At 37.5% G+C, this 16,514-nt stretch overlaps 2 protein-coding genes across 4 annotated transcripts; both read left to right on the forward strand.

Moving 5' to 3' along the window:
- The first annotated feature begins 2,808 nt into the window (after positions 1-2,808).
- On the forward strand, positions 2,809-6,150 carry LOC111468526 (BTB/POZ domain-containing protein At3g44820). 2 transcript variants are annotated; one of them, XM_023113770.1, is made up of 4 exons: positions 2,809-3,382; positions 3,543-3,612; positions 4,078-5,286; positions 5,376-6,150. In XM_023113770.1, the coding sequence occupies exons 1-4, from the start codon at positions 3,348-3,350 to the stop codon at positions 5,937-5,939; spliced, it is 1,878 nt and encodes a 625-aa protein (XP_022969538.1). In that variant the 5' UTR covers positions 2,809-3,347; the 3' UTR covers positions 5,940-6,150. The 2 variants fall into 2 exon arrangements, with proteins under 2 accessions (XP_022969538.1, XP_022969539.1); XM_023113771.1 differs by having other exon boundaries at positions 4,098-5,286.
- A 3,468-nt stretch (positions 6,151-9,618) lies between these two features.
- On the forward strand, positions 9,619-11,402 carry LOC111468536 (arogenate dehydratase 3, chloroplastic-like). Of its 2 annotated transcripts, none has more exons than XM_023113785.1 (2): positions 9,619-10,756; positions 10,854-11,402. In XM_023113785.1, the coding sequence occupies exon 1, from the start codon at positions 9,812-9,814 to the stop codon at positions 10,715-10,717; it is 906 nt and encodes a 301-aa protein (XP_022969553.1). In that variant the 5' UTR covers positions 9,619-9,811; the 3' UTR covers positions 10,718-10,756; positions 10,854-11,402. The 2 variants fall into 2 exon arrangements, with proteins under 2 accessions (XP_022969553.1, XP_022969552.1); XM_023113784.1 differs by having other exon boundaries at positions 9,619-10,713.
- Positions 11,403-16,514: the final 5,112 nt, after the last annotated feature.

The raw sequence follows: 16,514 nt of genomic DNA on the forward strand, positions 1-16,514 counted from the left end.
GAGTACTCCGGTGATTTACTTTTCCCTCCCAAGTTTTCTCTCAACTTTCTTGGTCACACTTTTCTCTTTTGCAGATAGTATGTGTAAAATCTTCAAGACCGTTGTAATGGGCAGAGGGGCAAAATGTCCATTTTGTCCCTTTGACTTTGACCGTTTTTTTTTAGCATTATATTTACTAAATACTGGCAAGGAGATATTGCATGGTCTGTAGAAGCTATGGAATAAATATTTTAAATAATTTTTTTGTAAATCCCATTAATTTTCTTCACAAGTGGCGTGAAATAATTTAATTCTAATTAAATTCAAATACATTTAATTCGAGTGAATATAATAAATAATAGAGAGAGATTAAAATATTTCATTTTTTAAACTATTCATTTTAAATCACCAATATCAATTTTCTTTCAAAAATTTCAAATTATATAATTTTAAATTATCTAAAATGGAACTTTTATGTGTTATATTTATTATGCATTTTAGAAGTAACAAAATGATAAAATAATATATGTTTTTTATTTATGTTATGGAAAAAGCTAGAAAAGATTTGATTTTATTATTTCTAAAAATTTTATACAATTTTAGAAACATTTCTAAAAACACAAATAATAATAATAATATAATAATCTATGCTATTAAAGTTTTTAATATAAGTGGAGACCACGGGCATCGAGTATAGTCGATCAAAGTTTATGGTCTAAACTACATGATTAAGTGTAACTTATCCTTATAATTGTTAATAAGTTCCTAAACTTTTAAACTTTATAATGATGCATACATGTTTCAATAATATTTTTAAATTAAAAAAAAAAAAAAAACTAAAAAACACTTTACTATTAATTTTCGACAAAAACTATTAATATTTTGTTTAAAAAATATCCTTAATTTTTTTAAAAAAATCATTAATATCCTTCAACTTTTTAAAGTTAAAAAATACTCTCGAAATTTGAAAAGTGGAAGTGATGCTCTTTGCCTTCTTAACATTAACGTATGGACGAAAATCGTCTATCGACACTTTATATATTATTTCCAAACTTTTTAATATTACTTTTGAGTGTTTTTAAAACAAGATACCGATAGTAAAAGTATTTTTGAACATTTTAAAAAAAGTTTAAAGGTGTTTTTGAAGTCTTGAAAGAGTTGAAAGTTAATAATGAAATTTTTGATAATTCAAAGGTATTTTTGAGACATGTTTCAAACAAAGTATTAACGGTTTATATCTAAAACTAACCGTTAATCTATAATGATAATACAATTTATATTATTTTGAAAATCAAAATGAAAAGAACATGCACACACAATTGTAGGAAGGCCGATGTATGAACCAATTGGTCAAACAACACCGACCTCTTTTACTAGATTAATAATAGTTGCCTACTCCATAATCAAATGGGATAATAGAAAGAACGGAAACCATGTGAGTTAAGATTGATTTTTTTTAGAGGGGAGGATAAACTTGCTTCTTCACAAGCTTATTCTCGTCCTTGTTGGACGATGAAAGTCCCACATTGACTAATTTAGAGAATGATCATGAGTTTATAATAAAAGAATACTATCTCCATTAGAATGAAGCCTTATGGGAAAGCCCAAAGCAAAACCATGAGAGCTTATACTCAAAGTGGACAATATCATACTATTGTAGAGAGTCGTGTTCGTCTAACCGTCTCAATCTTAACTTACTTTCTTCTATTCTTCTACTTCTAACACGAGCTGTACGAGGTAAAAACTTGTCTCCCATATAGTTTATAGGTTGAACCCACCCCAATAATATTAGTATGACTTGGGCCAACGAGAAACAATTTACTCAACAATTTCCTCCCGCCAAGCCCTTCATTATTATTAGGTTGATGGGTTGTTTCTTAAGAAAGATGGTAGGTGGGCACAATGATTCTTTTTTTCTAGTTAGATCCCGAATGATTAGAAGATAGGTCAACATACCCTTTATGACATATTTTTCATAATAAAAGAACTCTATTCTTAACTCGACGAGGTCCGAGGTCCTTGAATTTTAAAGAAGTGCATAAATAAATAAACATAGATTTGAGTGATTCATTCTAATCAATAAACATAGAAGGACGAAGAAATTCACTCAACTCTTAGAATCGAGTAAGAGGTAGAGACACACTCGACAAGCGGACAAGAGACCCGATAAAGTGGAGTAATATCTCGTGTTTGGGTAATATATTGTATTGTATTATAATTAAAATGAGAAAAAAAAGTAGGAAAATGATGGGTGAAATCAGAGTTTGATATTATTTTTGAGGTTTAATTAAAAGTAAGATACCAAATTTAAAGTGTTTATTTATTTGTATAATTAATAATACTAAAGTGAAAAGGAATGGGGTTGAAGTGGAGGGGAAACCGAAAAGAGACCCCATTAACCATAAATTAAACAATAACATAATTAATTAATATTCCCATTTTTTATTTTTATTTTTTTAATACTATACATTTAAGTGAGTTTTAAAAGTGTTTAATATGTAAATTTTTAATTTGATGTCTAATAATTTAATTTTCTGTAAATTTAAATTTAAATATTTGAGGGCTATATTTATATATTTTTTTAAATACCGTTAAAAGTTTACTATATTATTATTATTATTTTTTGAAAATGTAATTTTAATTTTGAAAAGGGGCGACGAGAACTGAAGTCTTGATTTTGAGTTGCAGTGATGTGGAGGGTTCTGCAGATCATTGTGAGTGATGAACGGCCCCACTGCCCTCCCATCCAACCACTCTTATCATTATCCTCAATCATCAAAATTAATGCAAAAATATATTACAAAATCCCTCCCTTCACTTTCACTCCCAAATTACGCTCTCCCACGCGACGCGTCAATGCCCGCCAATAATGCTTTCCCGCCTGGAAAAGCAGCCCACAATGGTGTTCGACAAAAAGCGTGAACCAAAATACACTTCATTTTTCCCCCCTCCTCTCACCGCCCACCATTATTTCTGTCTCCCCTTCCCCCCTTAACCCTCCCGATATTCTTCCTCTGCTGTTCCCATGCATTCTTTTTGCGATTGCGAGATCAGCTTATGGGGTTTTGTCCCTTTTCGCCATTTGGGTTAGCTTTTATCTGTAATTGGGATGTCATGTTTTGTTCTTCTCGACATGGGTTTGAGACTTTTTGCTCAAAAGCGTATTGGGATTGCCAATTCTGTGGGGGTTCTTTCTCTTTTGCCCGTTGGCTTTTGGGAATTTGAATATTGTTTCCCTCTGAGTTTACGCTTTTCCTTTTGCTTTTGCTTCGTTATTAACATGGATTTGCTTGTCGCGAGTTTTGTGGGTCTGATGAATTCTGGTTCTTAGAGAGATAGGAGTCGTTATTCTTCTACTGGGGTCCTCCATGGCTCCGAATTTCTACAGGGAAGGAAACAATTGGTAGGTTACATCTCTTCCAATTTCTCATACTGGGTTCTGTCTGCTTCATCGTTCTGTATAGTTGATTTTGTAAAACACCCATTAAGATATTGATGTCAATGAATCTGAATCAGAGGAAAATTTGTTCCATGAAACTGAGGTGGAAAGGGGGTTTTTGCAGGTTCTGTAGTGCGGGATTGCCAAGTGATATCACTGTTTCTGTTGATGGCGTACACTTCCATCTTCATAAGGTAAAGCTTTAGCATGGGGTCCTTTGCTTGATATCAAATTGTTTACTTGCTTTAGCGTTCAGACTGCCCATTTTCTGATCCACCATGATTTATATAGTGTCCTGTTCGTGATGTTTTCATTTTTTCTTCTCTGTTTTTTTTAAACGGTTGAAGATTGTTGGGAGAGAGTCTCACGTTGGCTAATTAAGGAGATGATCATGAGTTTATAAGTAAGGAATACATCTCCATTGGTATGAGGCCTTTTGGGGGAAACCAAAAGTAAAACCACGAGAGTTTATGCTCAAAGTGGACAATATCATACCATTGTGGAAGTTTGTGATTCCTAACAAAAATATACTACATTTTCTAAGAAACATAAAATTCTTATCAAATGAACCCTTGAAGTAATTCAATTTTGGTTGTGTTTGTTTCAAAACAAGAAGCTATTGCATTTGAATAAGAAGATTCAAATGCTTTCTGATGCAGTTTCCTTTGATATCAAAAAGTGGGAAGATGGTACAAATATTCGAACAATATCAGTACACCCCCAGGAAGACATTTAAAGCAGTCTTAGAAGATTTCCCTGGTGGCCCTGATACGTTCTATATCGTGGCAAAGTTTTGTTACAATGGCCGGGTAGAGTTGACGCCGAAGAACATTATAACTTTGTATTGTGCTGCAGACTATCTTGAAATGACAGATGTTTATGGGGATGATAACTTGATTTCCAAAACCGAAAGTTACCTTCACGACAGCGTACTTCGCCAATGGAAAGACTGTATCGTAGCTCTTCAGAATGCAGAATCAGTTCTAAACAGGGTCGAAAAGCTCCAGATATTAAAGAAATGTTTGGATGCTCTTTCTGTAATGGCTTGTACAGATCCTAGCTTGTTTGGATGGCCTATGAAGATGTATGGTAGTTTACAGAGCCCCGGTGGAAGCATTTTATGGAACGGAATTAACACGGGAGCTCGAATTCGGAGCTCGGAATCAGATTGGTGGTTCGAAGATGTTTCTTATCTTAGTGTGAATCTTTTTGAGAAACTTATCAAGGCAATGCAAGCAAGAGGTTTAAGACCTGAAAGCTTGGTAGGGGCTATAATTTACTATGCTAGAAAGTACTTGCCAGGTCTGAGCCGCTGGCATGGTAGACAAGCTGGGAAACCAATAAAAGTTATAAGTTTTAGTTTGAGTCCTGCTTCTGTTGATCAAAGAATTCTCTTAGAAACTATTGAGAAACTTCTTCCCTTAAAGAAGGGGAAGTCGTTTTGTCGCTTCTTGCTCGGGCTTCTTCGAGTTGCCTTGATATTGGGTGTCGATAAACCGTGCTTGGACTCTTTGGAGAAAAGAATAGGAATACAGCTTGAGCTAGCAACTCTGGATGGTCTTCTGATTCCCTCGTATTCAGATTCCGATACGTTGTATGATACCGACTGCGTTGAGAGAATCATCCGTCATTTTACATCTTTGCAGTCTACGGTGACAGCGTTCTCTCCGGTGTCGCTTGATCTCGAAGCATCACCAGGATCTGGACCATTGAAAAGGGTAGCAAGATTGATAGATAGCTATCTGGCTGAAGTTGCGTCCGATGTGAATGTGAAACCTCGAAAAATTAGATCCCTTGCTGAGGCGATCCCGGATTCGTCAAGATCTTTACATGATGGGCTATATCGAGCACTCGACATATATTTTAAGGTTGAGTTTGTTGGAGTGTTGGCTTCTGAGTTTGTGATAATTTTACTTTGTACCGATGTTTGAATTACAAGCATATTGCGATTGTGCAGGCTCACCCTCATCTCTCGGCAAGCGAACGGGAAGAACTTTGCAATGTAATCGATTACCAGAAACTATCGATTGATGCGTGTGCTCATGCATCCCAAAACGAAAGGTTGCCACTTAGAGTTGTTCTTCAAGTGCTGTTCTTTGAGCAGATGCAGTTGAGAACAGCTTTAGCTGGCTGTCTTCATGTCCTGGACACAGAGAGTGCTTTGGCCGGTCCCGTTGCAGCAGCTCCGGTCGATACGACGGGGCAGATTGTACAGAGGGACGGATGGGTGACAATCGTGCGGGAGAATCAGGTTTTGAAGGTGGATCTGGAAAACATGAGGTGTAGAGTTGGAGAACTGGAGCAAGAGTTCAGTAGAATCAAGGAAGAGATGAAAAAGGTTACGAAATCACATAACTCCAACAGCGCTTCTCGCACGATTGGCCAAAGAATTGGGTGCAAGCTTCTCCCACGTGCATCGGATGCTCGGTCGGATATCGTCGAAAGCATCAGCGCGAGTCCACGAGCTTCAGTCGAGCTGCGACGTCATTCTAGACACAAGAAAAGCTTCTCACTGTTTTAAGCGTCAACTTCGGGTTAACGTAGGGGTTGTTTGGAGGAGAAAGAAAGGAAGGTGCTTGGTATTTGGTTATTGAGGGCGTTTTCCTTCCTTTTCCCTCTGTGATACAGTGAACACATCAACACATTGTAAGATATGAAATGTATGAACTCAAACACATCATCTCTTTGATGTCTCATCAATTGTTGGGCAAACTTTTCCCATCCAATCTTTTTAGATATTTACCTAAACCATGGCGCACGCACTTGAGTGCAGAAGATCTTAAGTCTTCCCTCTTAACCACTCGGGCAAACCAGCTGATTTGTTGAGGTGGACAGTAACAAATAAAAATTAAGTAGAGTTTAGGCTTCCAATTGTGTAGGGGGCAGGGGCGTTGTTCATATTCCTCTTCATCATCCTTGGAATTTGTTGCTCTTTGAATTTGGCATCCATATTGGGGACAGACAGGGTTAAGTGTTCAAGATCGGGGCTTGCTAGCATAAGCCCCACCGACCCTGTTGCTTTGTAATATGTAGCAGAGACCCGCCACGATTTCTCCACGAGTCGACGACGCGTGCAGGGGAATCGGATTGACCCTCGCAAGATCCACCACCATTATGTGGTACAACTTCTTTTCCCTTTTGATATTGAAATTTCATGCATTTGAAGAGGATCGGCAGATATGTTTTCCTCACCACCTCCCTCCTTTCCTCACCACTTCTTTTCCCTGTTGATTTTTTATTGCCACTCTTCATCTTTTCCCGTCTTTCACGGACCTGACGCATGAACTAGCCGATGAGGCTGCTTACTCAGATGAACAGAAGAAAGAGGTAGCAGATCAGAAATTGAAAGATTTAAGAGCTAAAAACTATCTTTTCCAGGCCATTGATCGAGCAAAGGAATTTGGGATTTAGTGAAGAAAACATTCCAAGAAAGTATAAAGGTAAAAAGAGCCCAACTTCAAGCTCTGCACAAGGACTTCGAGACCCTTCATAGGAAGGAAGGTGAGATTGTTTCTGATTTCTTTTCTCGTACTCTCACCATTGCTAATAAAATGCATTTCCATTGTGAAAAGATGAGTGATGTTAGCATTATTGAGAAAATCCTTACGTGGCTTGCTCCATTGAAGAATCCAACAATTTGGACATCATGACCATTGATGATCAATTGCAAGTAGTCTATTGGTTCATTGACAATGTAAGCAAAGACATACCGTGGAAGAGCAGGCATTGAAGATCACTCTTGACAGTAGTACACAAAAAACAAATCGTGGAGATGGCACATTCCAAGGTAGAGACAAGGACATGGGAGACAGATTTTAACAAAACTCTTATTGAGTTTTTTTATTGTCATGACCTTGGTCATTTTTTGTATGAATGTCCGAAGAAGAATAGAGAAAAGAAATCACAAGCTCATTTTGCTAAAACTTCTGAATCATTGTTTCAAATAAAATAGTGAAGTTCGATGTATCAAATAAAACATATATAGTCATATCATTATCATATAACACGTAATAAGCAGCCACATCATACGTATTAATATACAACACAACAATTTCATCCAACCAACCCGTAGGCGCTCCAATAATGAGTCCACTTACAGTTCAAACTCAACTTTGGTGCTCTTACATTTCCATTAGTTGATTGCCTTCTAAGCTCAATCTTAACGGGGTTCAGTGTCACCTAAAATATTTGATGCATGCAAGAATATTATCATAGAACTCATTCATAACTTTAATATCACGAATCAGCTAAAATTTGTCGAACTTGAGTTAAAAACTTAAATCGAGTTGAACCAAAGCAGACCGACGAAAGCCACACAATTCCACACAAGCTGGCGAGTCACACGCAAGCCAATGGATTCAAGAGAGCTAGCTTGCACCAATAGCTGCTAGGTTGGTTTGTTGGGCCATTTATTCCATATGGTCGTGGGCAACTAGTGAGGCAAGAAGGAGAGGTGTTGATATGAACTCAAAGACATCAATCATACCGTACACTTAATGAAGATGTAAAGAAAATATTGTTGAAATTATCATAAGATATTTCAATTCACGTCACATTAAAAACCGTATACTTAATGAAAATATTGTTGAAATTATCATAAGATATTTCAATTCATGCCACATTAAAGAAAATGAAGTTTCATGTTATAAATTTTGGATAGATTAAAATTTAGAATAATTTAGAGGTATTGTATTTCATTAATGTATTTTAAGACTTTTTATTTACTTTAGTTACAATTACATCATGTTTAATTATGACCATTAAGTATGAATGTTACCCCTCTTGCAATGCCTTAAATAGTTTTATTTTGAGGCTATATAAAGCTTGTATTTGTAAGAGACTTGACAAATGTAGTAAAAAAAAAAAAACATTTGTGCACTTATTTAGCGAATGACTAAGTTTTTTTGAAATTCTATGTAGTCTAGGTTGCATGTAGAATCAAAGCTTGACATGATCAATCTTGCTTGTGGAGTGATTTAAATCTCAAACAAGTGGTCTTGGGTTGAGATATTTGTTCAACAAGAATCATTCAAGCTCGACATGATCGATCTTGCTTGTGGAGTGATTCGAATCTCAAACAATGTTCTTGCCTTGAGATATTCGATCAACAAGTTAATCCGAATCTTACTCCTCTTGTAGTGATTTCTTATCTTATCAAGTGTATTTGTGGACATGGTAGAAGATAGACATTTGCATTGGATGATCTTCAGGCCTAGGCTGCCACTGTCTTCGTGGACGTGTTGGTGTTCGAGTCTTAAGGTGCTAGACTTCAGGTCATGGGTTGACTCCACCCACAAACGGATTCCGACAAAATAAAATATTTATTAAATTTTAATCTAATAATAATAATAAAAACCTTCAAAATGGTTGTCCCCACAATATGAACTTTTTGCACCTACTAATCCTTCCCAAATTTCAAACTAATAAAATTACATACCGTTTAGGTTAAAAGAGTTGGATGAAAATCTCATATTTATTAATTGAAATATTAATTTAGGGAATGATCATGGGTTTACATTGGCACAAGGATTTTTGAGAAAGTACAAAGTAAAACCATAAAAGGTTATACCCAAAGTGGACAATATCATATCACAGAAGAAAAATTATCATTTAACTTCGAACATATTTATATTTAGGTTGGTATGAAAATGAATGTTTCAAAATCAACCTTTATAATAGTTTTTGAATCTTTCCATTGGGTTGGTAGGAAAATATCAGTTTCCTTTGTTTGAACATTGAAGCGAATGTTTAAAAGTTTGAAAACCTTAGCATCGGAAAATCGACCAACGTGAAATTTCATAATATTTTTCCATACGATTTCTTTAATAAATAAAAAAAACAAATTGAAATTTATTTTCTCGTAGTTTAGATAGGATTACGAACTTATTTAACAAATGAAAATTAATATAAATTAGGTTAGTTTATTTAATTATTCTTAAAAATAATTTTTAACTCAAAATGATTTTTTAAAATATATATTGTAAGGTTTGAAATATAAACAAAAAATTTTGCGAATTAATATACTAAAAACAAAAATTTATATAAATGATACGGTTAATCTAAATTGACCCGAACCAACCTAACCTACAAAAATTGACCGTTTATAGTTTATAGTTGATTAGATTAAAAAACGTTTCAACTCAATCTAATCCATGAACACGGGACAGGTAATTACTCTGATCCCACCATCTTAGTATATAATTAATATTGTAACACGGATTCATTAACAATTCTTCAAATCTAATTTTGAAACAACGTGGATTCCACATTTGGGGTTGGTGACTTTGTTTTGAATTTCCACCTTCCTATTTATAACCCCTTTACTTTCAACATTCCACCAGGAGTAAGAAATCCACCGCTCCGCCTTCCCTCGCCGTTGCCGCCGCCGCAATCATGTCTCCTGCTCCAAAGGACGCTCAAAAGCCATACGTCGCTTACCAAGGCGTTGCCGGCGCCTACTCCGAAGCCGCTGCCGCCAAAGCGTGCCCTAATTTCGATACCATACCCTGCGATCAGTTCGAAACGGCATTTGAATCTGTGGAGAATCGCATTGCCGATCTAGCGATTCTCCCAATCGAGAACTCCCTCGGCGGTTCGATTCATCGGAATTACGACCTCCTTCTTCGTCATAACCTCCACATAATCGGCGAGGTTCTATTGCCTGTTCATCATTGCCTCATGGCATTACCAGGAGTTCGATTAGAATCCGTACGGAGAGTCATCTCTCATCCTCAAGCCCTAGCGCAATGCGAACAAACTCTGACAAAACTAGGCCTCAACGCTGCATGTGAAGCCTTCGACGACACTGCTGGTGCGGCAGAGCAGATTTCTCTGTACAATTTGCAGGATACGGCAGCAATTGCGAGCGCACGCGCTGCCAAGATCTACAAACTCGAAATCCTCGCTAACGGAATTCAAGATGATTCGAGAAATTTCACGCGATTTGTGGTCCTGTCGCGAGATCCGGTAGATCCGCGAGCGGATCGGCCACTTAAGACAAGCGTAGTCTTCGCTCTGGAGAATGGAACCTCGGCTCTGTTCAAGGCTCTGTCGGCTTTCGCGGCGAGGAAGATTAACTTGTCGAAGATCGAGTCGAGGCCGCACAAGAGCTGTCCAATCCGGCTAGTGGAGACGGTGAAGCGGTTTGAGTATGTGTTCTTTGCGGAGTTTGAGGCGTCAATGGCGGAAGTGAGAACTGAAGAAGCCATGGCGGAGTTGCAGGAATACAGTTCGTTCTTCAGGGTGCTGGGTTGCTATCCAATGGACATAGCCTCTGAAAGTGCTTCAATCGAAGGGTAATTCATCAAACAATGGATTAAACTTTTGTATAACATATTGGTACTGAATTTGAAGCTTCTCATGTTTGTAATTTGTTCGTCCATTGATTTGTTTATCAATTAATTTTGCTTTTGTTGTGTCCTTCTTGGTTGGACAGGATTGTTCCTTCCACATATTAATCCAATGGGCCCCTCTGACTGATTTGTTGCTTCCACGGAATACAACAACCCATGAATTTTATATAAAAAAACATCGAAACTGAAAAATTGTCTCCCTCAACTCTTATGTAGATGTAGTTGGTGACTTATAGATTAAGAGTTTACGATTTTCTATTTTTTATGTCGTCGGAATTTTCGGATCTCACAACTACGATCTCGGTGGATCGTCCCTAGACATTCCCTTCCTCCTCCAGCCTTCAGCCAATGTCTCGAACACCAACATGGAGGAAGAAAATAGTTGAAAAAAACTGAGGGAGAGTTCGTAGTTTTTCCAGCGAGATCCCACGCCTCCAACGAACCCACGACCATACCTGAAGTCCTACACTAAAGCAAACCCTCAGACCTCACCTGTAAGGACAAGAACCACGAAATGAAGAGAGAAAAGGATAGAAGATGAACAACTTAGATAATTAGAGAAAGAAAAGAATATCTAACTTAATTCAATTCAACCTGAATTGAAAAAAAAAAAGATCGAGGGCAGAATTAACCTAATTAGAGACAATGTGAATGCATATATTTTTATAATAATAAATTAAGAGGGTGGTTGGAAGTTTTTTAATATATTATTTTAATTATGGTATTAAATTTAATGACTTTGTTCCCATCTTATATCTGTATAGATACTCAAACTCATCGTCTTTGGACCAATTTCTATCGAAAATTTATAATTTATATTTGATTTTAAATTACCACATGGAATTGAAAAAAAAAAGATTTTTTTAAAAACTTGATCAAATAAAAAATTAGGTTGATATCAAAAGTGAAGCAAAAAATAGACAAACAAGAGTCCAAACAGGACAAAACGAACACCTCATGCATCTCGACCACGACTATAGGTCACCCACGAGCACAACCCAAACACTCAGGAGGCGAACTCGAGTCATGGAATGTCATTTGGTGCTCACAGATTGGTTGCTATGGCTTCAACGTCTTGTGTTCATGCTTCAGTGGACGTAACTCCCACAAAAATTTCTTAGCGTGACATGTGTTCGCCTCCTTCACCAGACACGTCCCCCTGCTGACCAACAAATGTCCCTTCTCTTTCCAGACGCATTCCTATGCTTGAATATCACAAATCATGTTATCTGAGAATATTTGCTAAAACCACGGCAGCTAAATGGTTGAGAAAGTTTTCTATTTATAATAATTTACGAAATAGAGAATTATGGTAAACTACAAATAATATGAAAAGAACCATAAAAGAAAAGAATAATAAATGAATATAATTATATTGCCTTAAATAAAAAGGCAAATATGGTAAGCCCCAACTTAAAATATTTGTCTTAAATAAACCGTCAAATATCTTTAACATCCCAAGCTGAGTGTCGGATTTGAATGAATATGAAGCTTGGATCTAAAAAACTCAAAAAGAAGTTGAGAAACACTTTTTGTAAAGATGTAAACAACTTGGAGATGAGAAGGTAAATATTGTGTGCGAAGTTTGCCAACAATAACAAGTTCTCGAATGAAATGATAATCTAGTTCAACATGTTTGTCCCGCTTGTGAGAAACCGGATTAGAGCTAAAAGAATAGCACTTTTTTTGTCACATAAGAGTAAGGGTTGCTATGAAATAGGGACCTTGAGATCATGCAAAAGATGCATAACCCAAAGAAGTTCAGCAGCAGTCGTGACAAGAGTATGATACTCAGATTCATAGCTGGAGCGGGAGACAGTAGGTTGTTTTTTGGCACTCCAAGTGTCACGACCCAATATTTTACAACGGACCATGACTAACAACAACACATGAATGCACAAAATAATTTAGATATGCAATAGAGAAAAATCATTTACTTCCACTAACATTACGAACAAAAAAAAAAATTAACAGTTTGAAAACAAATTATGAAAAAATGCAAATATAAAATAAAGACTGGATTGATACCTCGGGACAACTCATTCCTCTTTGACAACCCCTGTCTCCATCAAGCCCGCCCTTGACCGACGCTTTGCGCTCCTGAAAAAGGAAAACATTGCAAGGATGAGTATAAAAATTTATACTTAGTAAGCCATCTACTTGTAGGCTCTCATCGCATCCTAACTTAACAGGTTCCCATGGTCTCCTCATTCAGTTCTAGGACATCTGGTTCTAATCTTAGTCCCTTGCGCTTTTTTACTAGTTCATCGCCATTTCATTTGATACCTAAAAGGTTTCTTACGCCGAGCTGATATGGCTAGTATCTCTCTATGAGGCGCTACCTCTGCATGACTATCTGAGACTACATGGTATCTAGCCTAGGGGTGTACTGAGTACCTCCTAAGTCCATATAGTCCCCCATATGGGGGGCGCGACCCAACCCATTCTCATGCAGCTAATGGGCCGTACGACGTGGGGACACATTTCCCATGCGAAATGACCAGGAGCAGTAAGAACTAGTCAGGAACCCCTGATCCTCCCCCGTAGCTATAGATATTGTTCACACACTAGCAATCTATGAACACTCCTGAGGTACCACATCACCGTGGTAATCCGCTAAGTTCCTAGGGAAAGGTTAGGTCTAGCTAGAGTGACTTGTCGCTCCTAACCACAAATTCCTAGGCTTATCATAGTAATAGGCCATAAAAAATAACAGAGTGCATGCAACCGTCGTATAACATCATAATATATAATTCATGCAAATTAGGCACACAAGCTCAACGGAGCGATGTCCTCTATCAAGTACCTAAAACGCAAAGTTCGCACTCAATGGGGCAAAGTCATCCATTAAGCACTTGGAACGGAATACATAATTCCAACATGAATTAAACACATGCATATGTACAGCGAAAATTTAAAGCATGATCGCTCGCTCAGATAATTCACCCAAAACTTCACATAATATTACACATCATCAACTCATAACAATCAGTCATACAAGACTACTACATAAGGCGAATAACTAGCATGCATGCAGTCCAAGCGAATCCTACAAGTATTTCTTCCTAAACACCGGGTGGTGGCTTGAATGGTTGACGTGTACCCTTTTGCTAGTGTTTCTATGCCCATGAGGTGTCCAAAAATACTGATTTTCTTCAATTAGGTCCCTATTCACATAAAAATAGTATTAGAACTGGGATCGGGACAAAAACCAGGCAAATAGAGGGCGAACGAGCCAAAACGAACATCTCACGCACCTTCACACGCTGGCTATGCACCAACCACGCGCGAGGAAGTGCGCCAGTCGCAAGCCGCATGCACGACTACTACGCGCGGGTGCTTCTACGCATTCTTGGGTTGGGTAGTCTGGTTTGGCTCAGCTCGGCTCAGGTTTGCAGTTCGACTCGAGGTTTGCAGGCGACACGTGTCATCGTTTAACTGGAGCTGTGTTGTTCTAGTTGACGATCGACACGTGTTCGGCACCTACCTAGCCGCACTCCACCGCTCGCTGATCGACACGTTACTACCAAATTTTTTTCCTTCTCTTTCTTCTCTCTCTCCTGCAATTTGTAACCCAGAGCCATTTTTTTTTCATATATTTTGTTATGAAGTTCGGATCGATATGGTTTCTTCGACAAGGTTCTAGATCATGTTATGAGCTATGTCCTAGTATTTTTTTTCGTAATTTTTGCTTAACTACCAGACGAGTTAAGAGCGTCAAAAGTTCGCTTATCGTTCTCGGACGATTCTCGGATCTCTGCCTTCGGATCGAGATTTCGTCCAAACTTCTTCATAGATCGTGCGTAGAGTTGTTCTTAGGTGAATACATCAACATTTTAGGACTCGATTCACATAGGAAAAGCTCAGATTAGAAAAATGTTGTTTAGAACCTAAATTTGTGAAACGTTCTTGGATCTTGACAGAGCGTCGACCTCGCTAGTGTTGGGATATGGAGTCTGATGCCTAGATCTGGTAGAGATATATTTGGAAGATATTTCGTAAAGATAGGATAGAGATATATATAAGAGAGATTTGATAAATATTTGATAGAGATATATTTTAAATCTTTGAAAGTTATATTTAGTAAATTGAAACCATATATATATAACCAGTGCTCTCAAAATGTACTCCTCTTCATTCTATTCTCTCTTGTTCTTCTTGTACATACCTAAAGTCATCAATAATAAAATCTTTAGCCAATATTCCTCCTTGTATTTTCTCTCTTCTGTTCTTTGTGTTCATTTTGATCGAGTGTGTGCGTGGTTGAGTGATCCTAACAATTGGTATCAGAGCTAACAATTGGTATTGATCCTAACAACTGGTATCAGAGCGAGGTGGAAGTCACCACGATCTGTGAAGATGGAAAGTTCAAAGATTGGAATTGAGAAGTTCAATGGATCTGATTTCGGTTTCTGGAAAATGTAGATTGAAGATTATCTGCACTAGAAAGATCTTCATAAACCCCTGTTGGGGGTGAAGCCGGATACCATGATCACAAAACAGTGGAAGCTCAAGGATCAACAAGCCTTAGGGATGATCCGGTTGATGCTATCCAGAAACGTGGTGTTTAACATCATCAAGGAGAAGACAACGTCAGATCTGTTAAAGGCGCTGTCGAATATGTACGAAAAATCGTCAGCTATGAACAAGGTGTATTTGATGCGGAGATTTTTCAATCTACAGATGTCTGAAGGTGGATCTACTGTGGGCCATATAAATGAATTCAATATGATCGTAAGTCAACTGAGTTAGGTGGAAATTAATTTCGAGGATGAAATTAAAGCATTGATTTTGATGTCATCTTTACCTGAGCGTGGAATACTGTTGTTGCCGCAGTTAGCAGTTCCCGAGGATTTGGTAAACTGAAGTTTGATGAAATTCAAGATGTAGCTCTCAGCGAAAGTATTCGCAAACGAGAAATTGGAAATTTATCTGTTAGTGCTCTCAGTGTTGACCAATGGGGAAGAAGTAAATCAAAGGGCCCAAACAATGGTCGATCAAAATCAAGAAACCAAGAAAAATCTCCAAACAAACCAAATGTAAAGTGTTGGAGTTGTGGAGAAAAAGGTCACTTTCGGGCAGTTGTACAAAGAGGAAGCAAAATCACAAATCAGAGAATGACGATGATTCGATACATTCAGCAGAAGACATTAGGGATGCTCTAATCCTTAGCATGGACAGTCCGATTGAATCCAAGATTTTGGATTCAGGTGCATCTTTTCATTCATCTCCAAATAAAGAGTTGTTTTGAAATTTCAAGTTTGAAAGTTTCGAGAAGGTGTATCTTGCCAACAACAAAGATTTGAAGATCGAAGGAAAATGGGATGTCTGTATAAAAACTCCAGCAGGAAATCAGTGGACATTAAAGAATGTGAGATATATTCCTAGTCTCAAGAAGAACCTGATCTCTATTGGTCAGTTGGATAGCACAGGTTATGCAACAAAGTTTGGTAAGAGTTCGTGGAAGATTGTGAAGGATGCTATGGTGGTAGCACGTGGCACAAAATCTGGAACTTTATACACCACTACAGGGTGTATAAACAAAGCTGCTATTGCTGAGAGTGCGTCCAATTCAAGTATATGGCACAATAGACTTGGACATATGAACGTTAAAGGAATGAAGATGTCGGATGCGAAAGGAGTTTTGGAACGTCTGAAATCTGTTGATATGAGTCCTTGTGTGAACTGCGTTATGAGCAAACAGAAACGAGTTAGCTTCACAAAGACTATCAGAGAATTGAAGA

The sequence above is a fragment of the Cucurbita maxima genome, unplaced genomic scaffold, assembly GCF_002738345.1.
Source record: "Cucurbita maxima cultivar Rimu unplaced genomic scaffold, Cmax_1.0 Cma_Scf00037, whole genome shotgun sequence".
Lineage (NCBI taxonomy): Eukaryota > Viridiplantae > Streptophyta > Magnoliopsida > Cucurbitales > Cucurbitaceae > Cucurbita > Cucurbita maxima.

Bases quoted from the DNA above. Each gene is read 5' to 3' on its own strand.
- LOC111468536 (XM_023113784.1), top strand. From the start codon at position 9,812: ATGTCTCCTGCTCCAAAGGACGCTCAAAAGCCATACGTCGCTTACCAA. The intron at 10,714-10,853 runs GTAATTCATCAA...TTGGTTGGACAG, and splicing joins GAAAGTGCTTCAATCGAAGG to GATTGTTCCTTCCACATATT.
- LOC111468526 (XM_023113770.1), top strand. From the start codon at position 3,348: ATGGCTCCGAATTTCTACAGGGAAGGAAACAATTG. The intron at 3,383-3,542 runs GTAGGTTACATC...GGGTTTTTGCAG, and splicing joins TACAGGGAAGGAAACAATTG to GTTCTGTAGTGCGGGATTGC. The intron at 3,613-4,077 runs GTAAAGCTTTAG...TTTCTGATGCAG, and splicing joins TACACTTCCATCTTCATAAG to TTTCCTTTGATATCAAAAAG.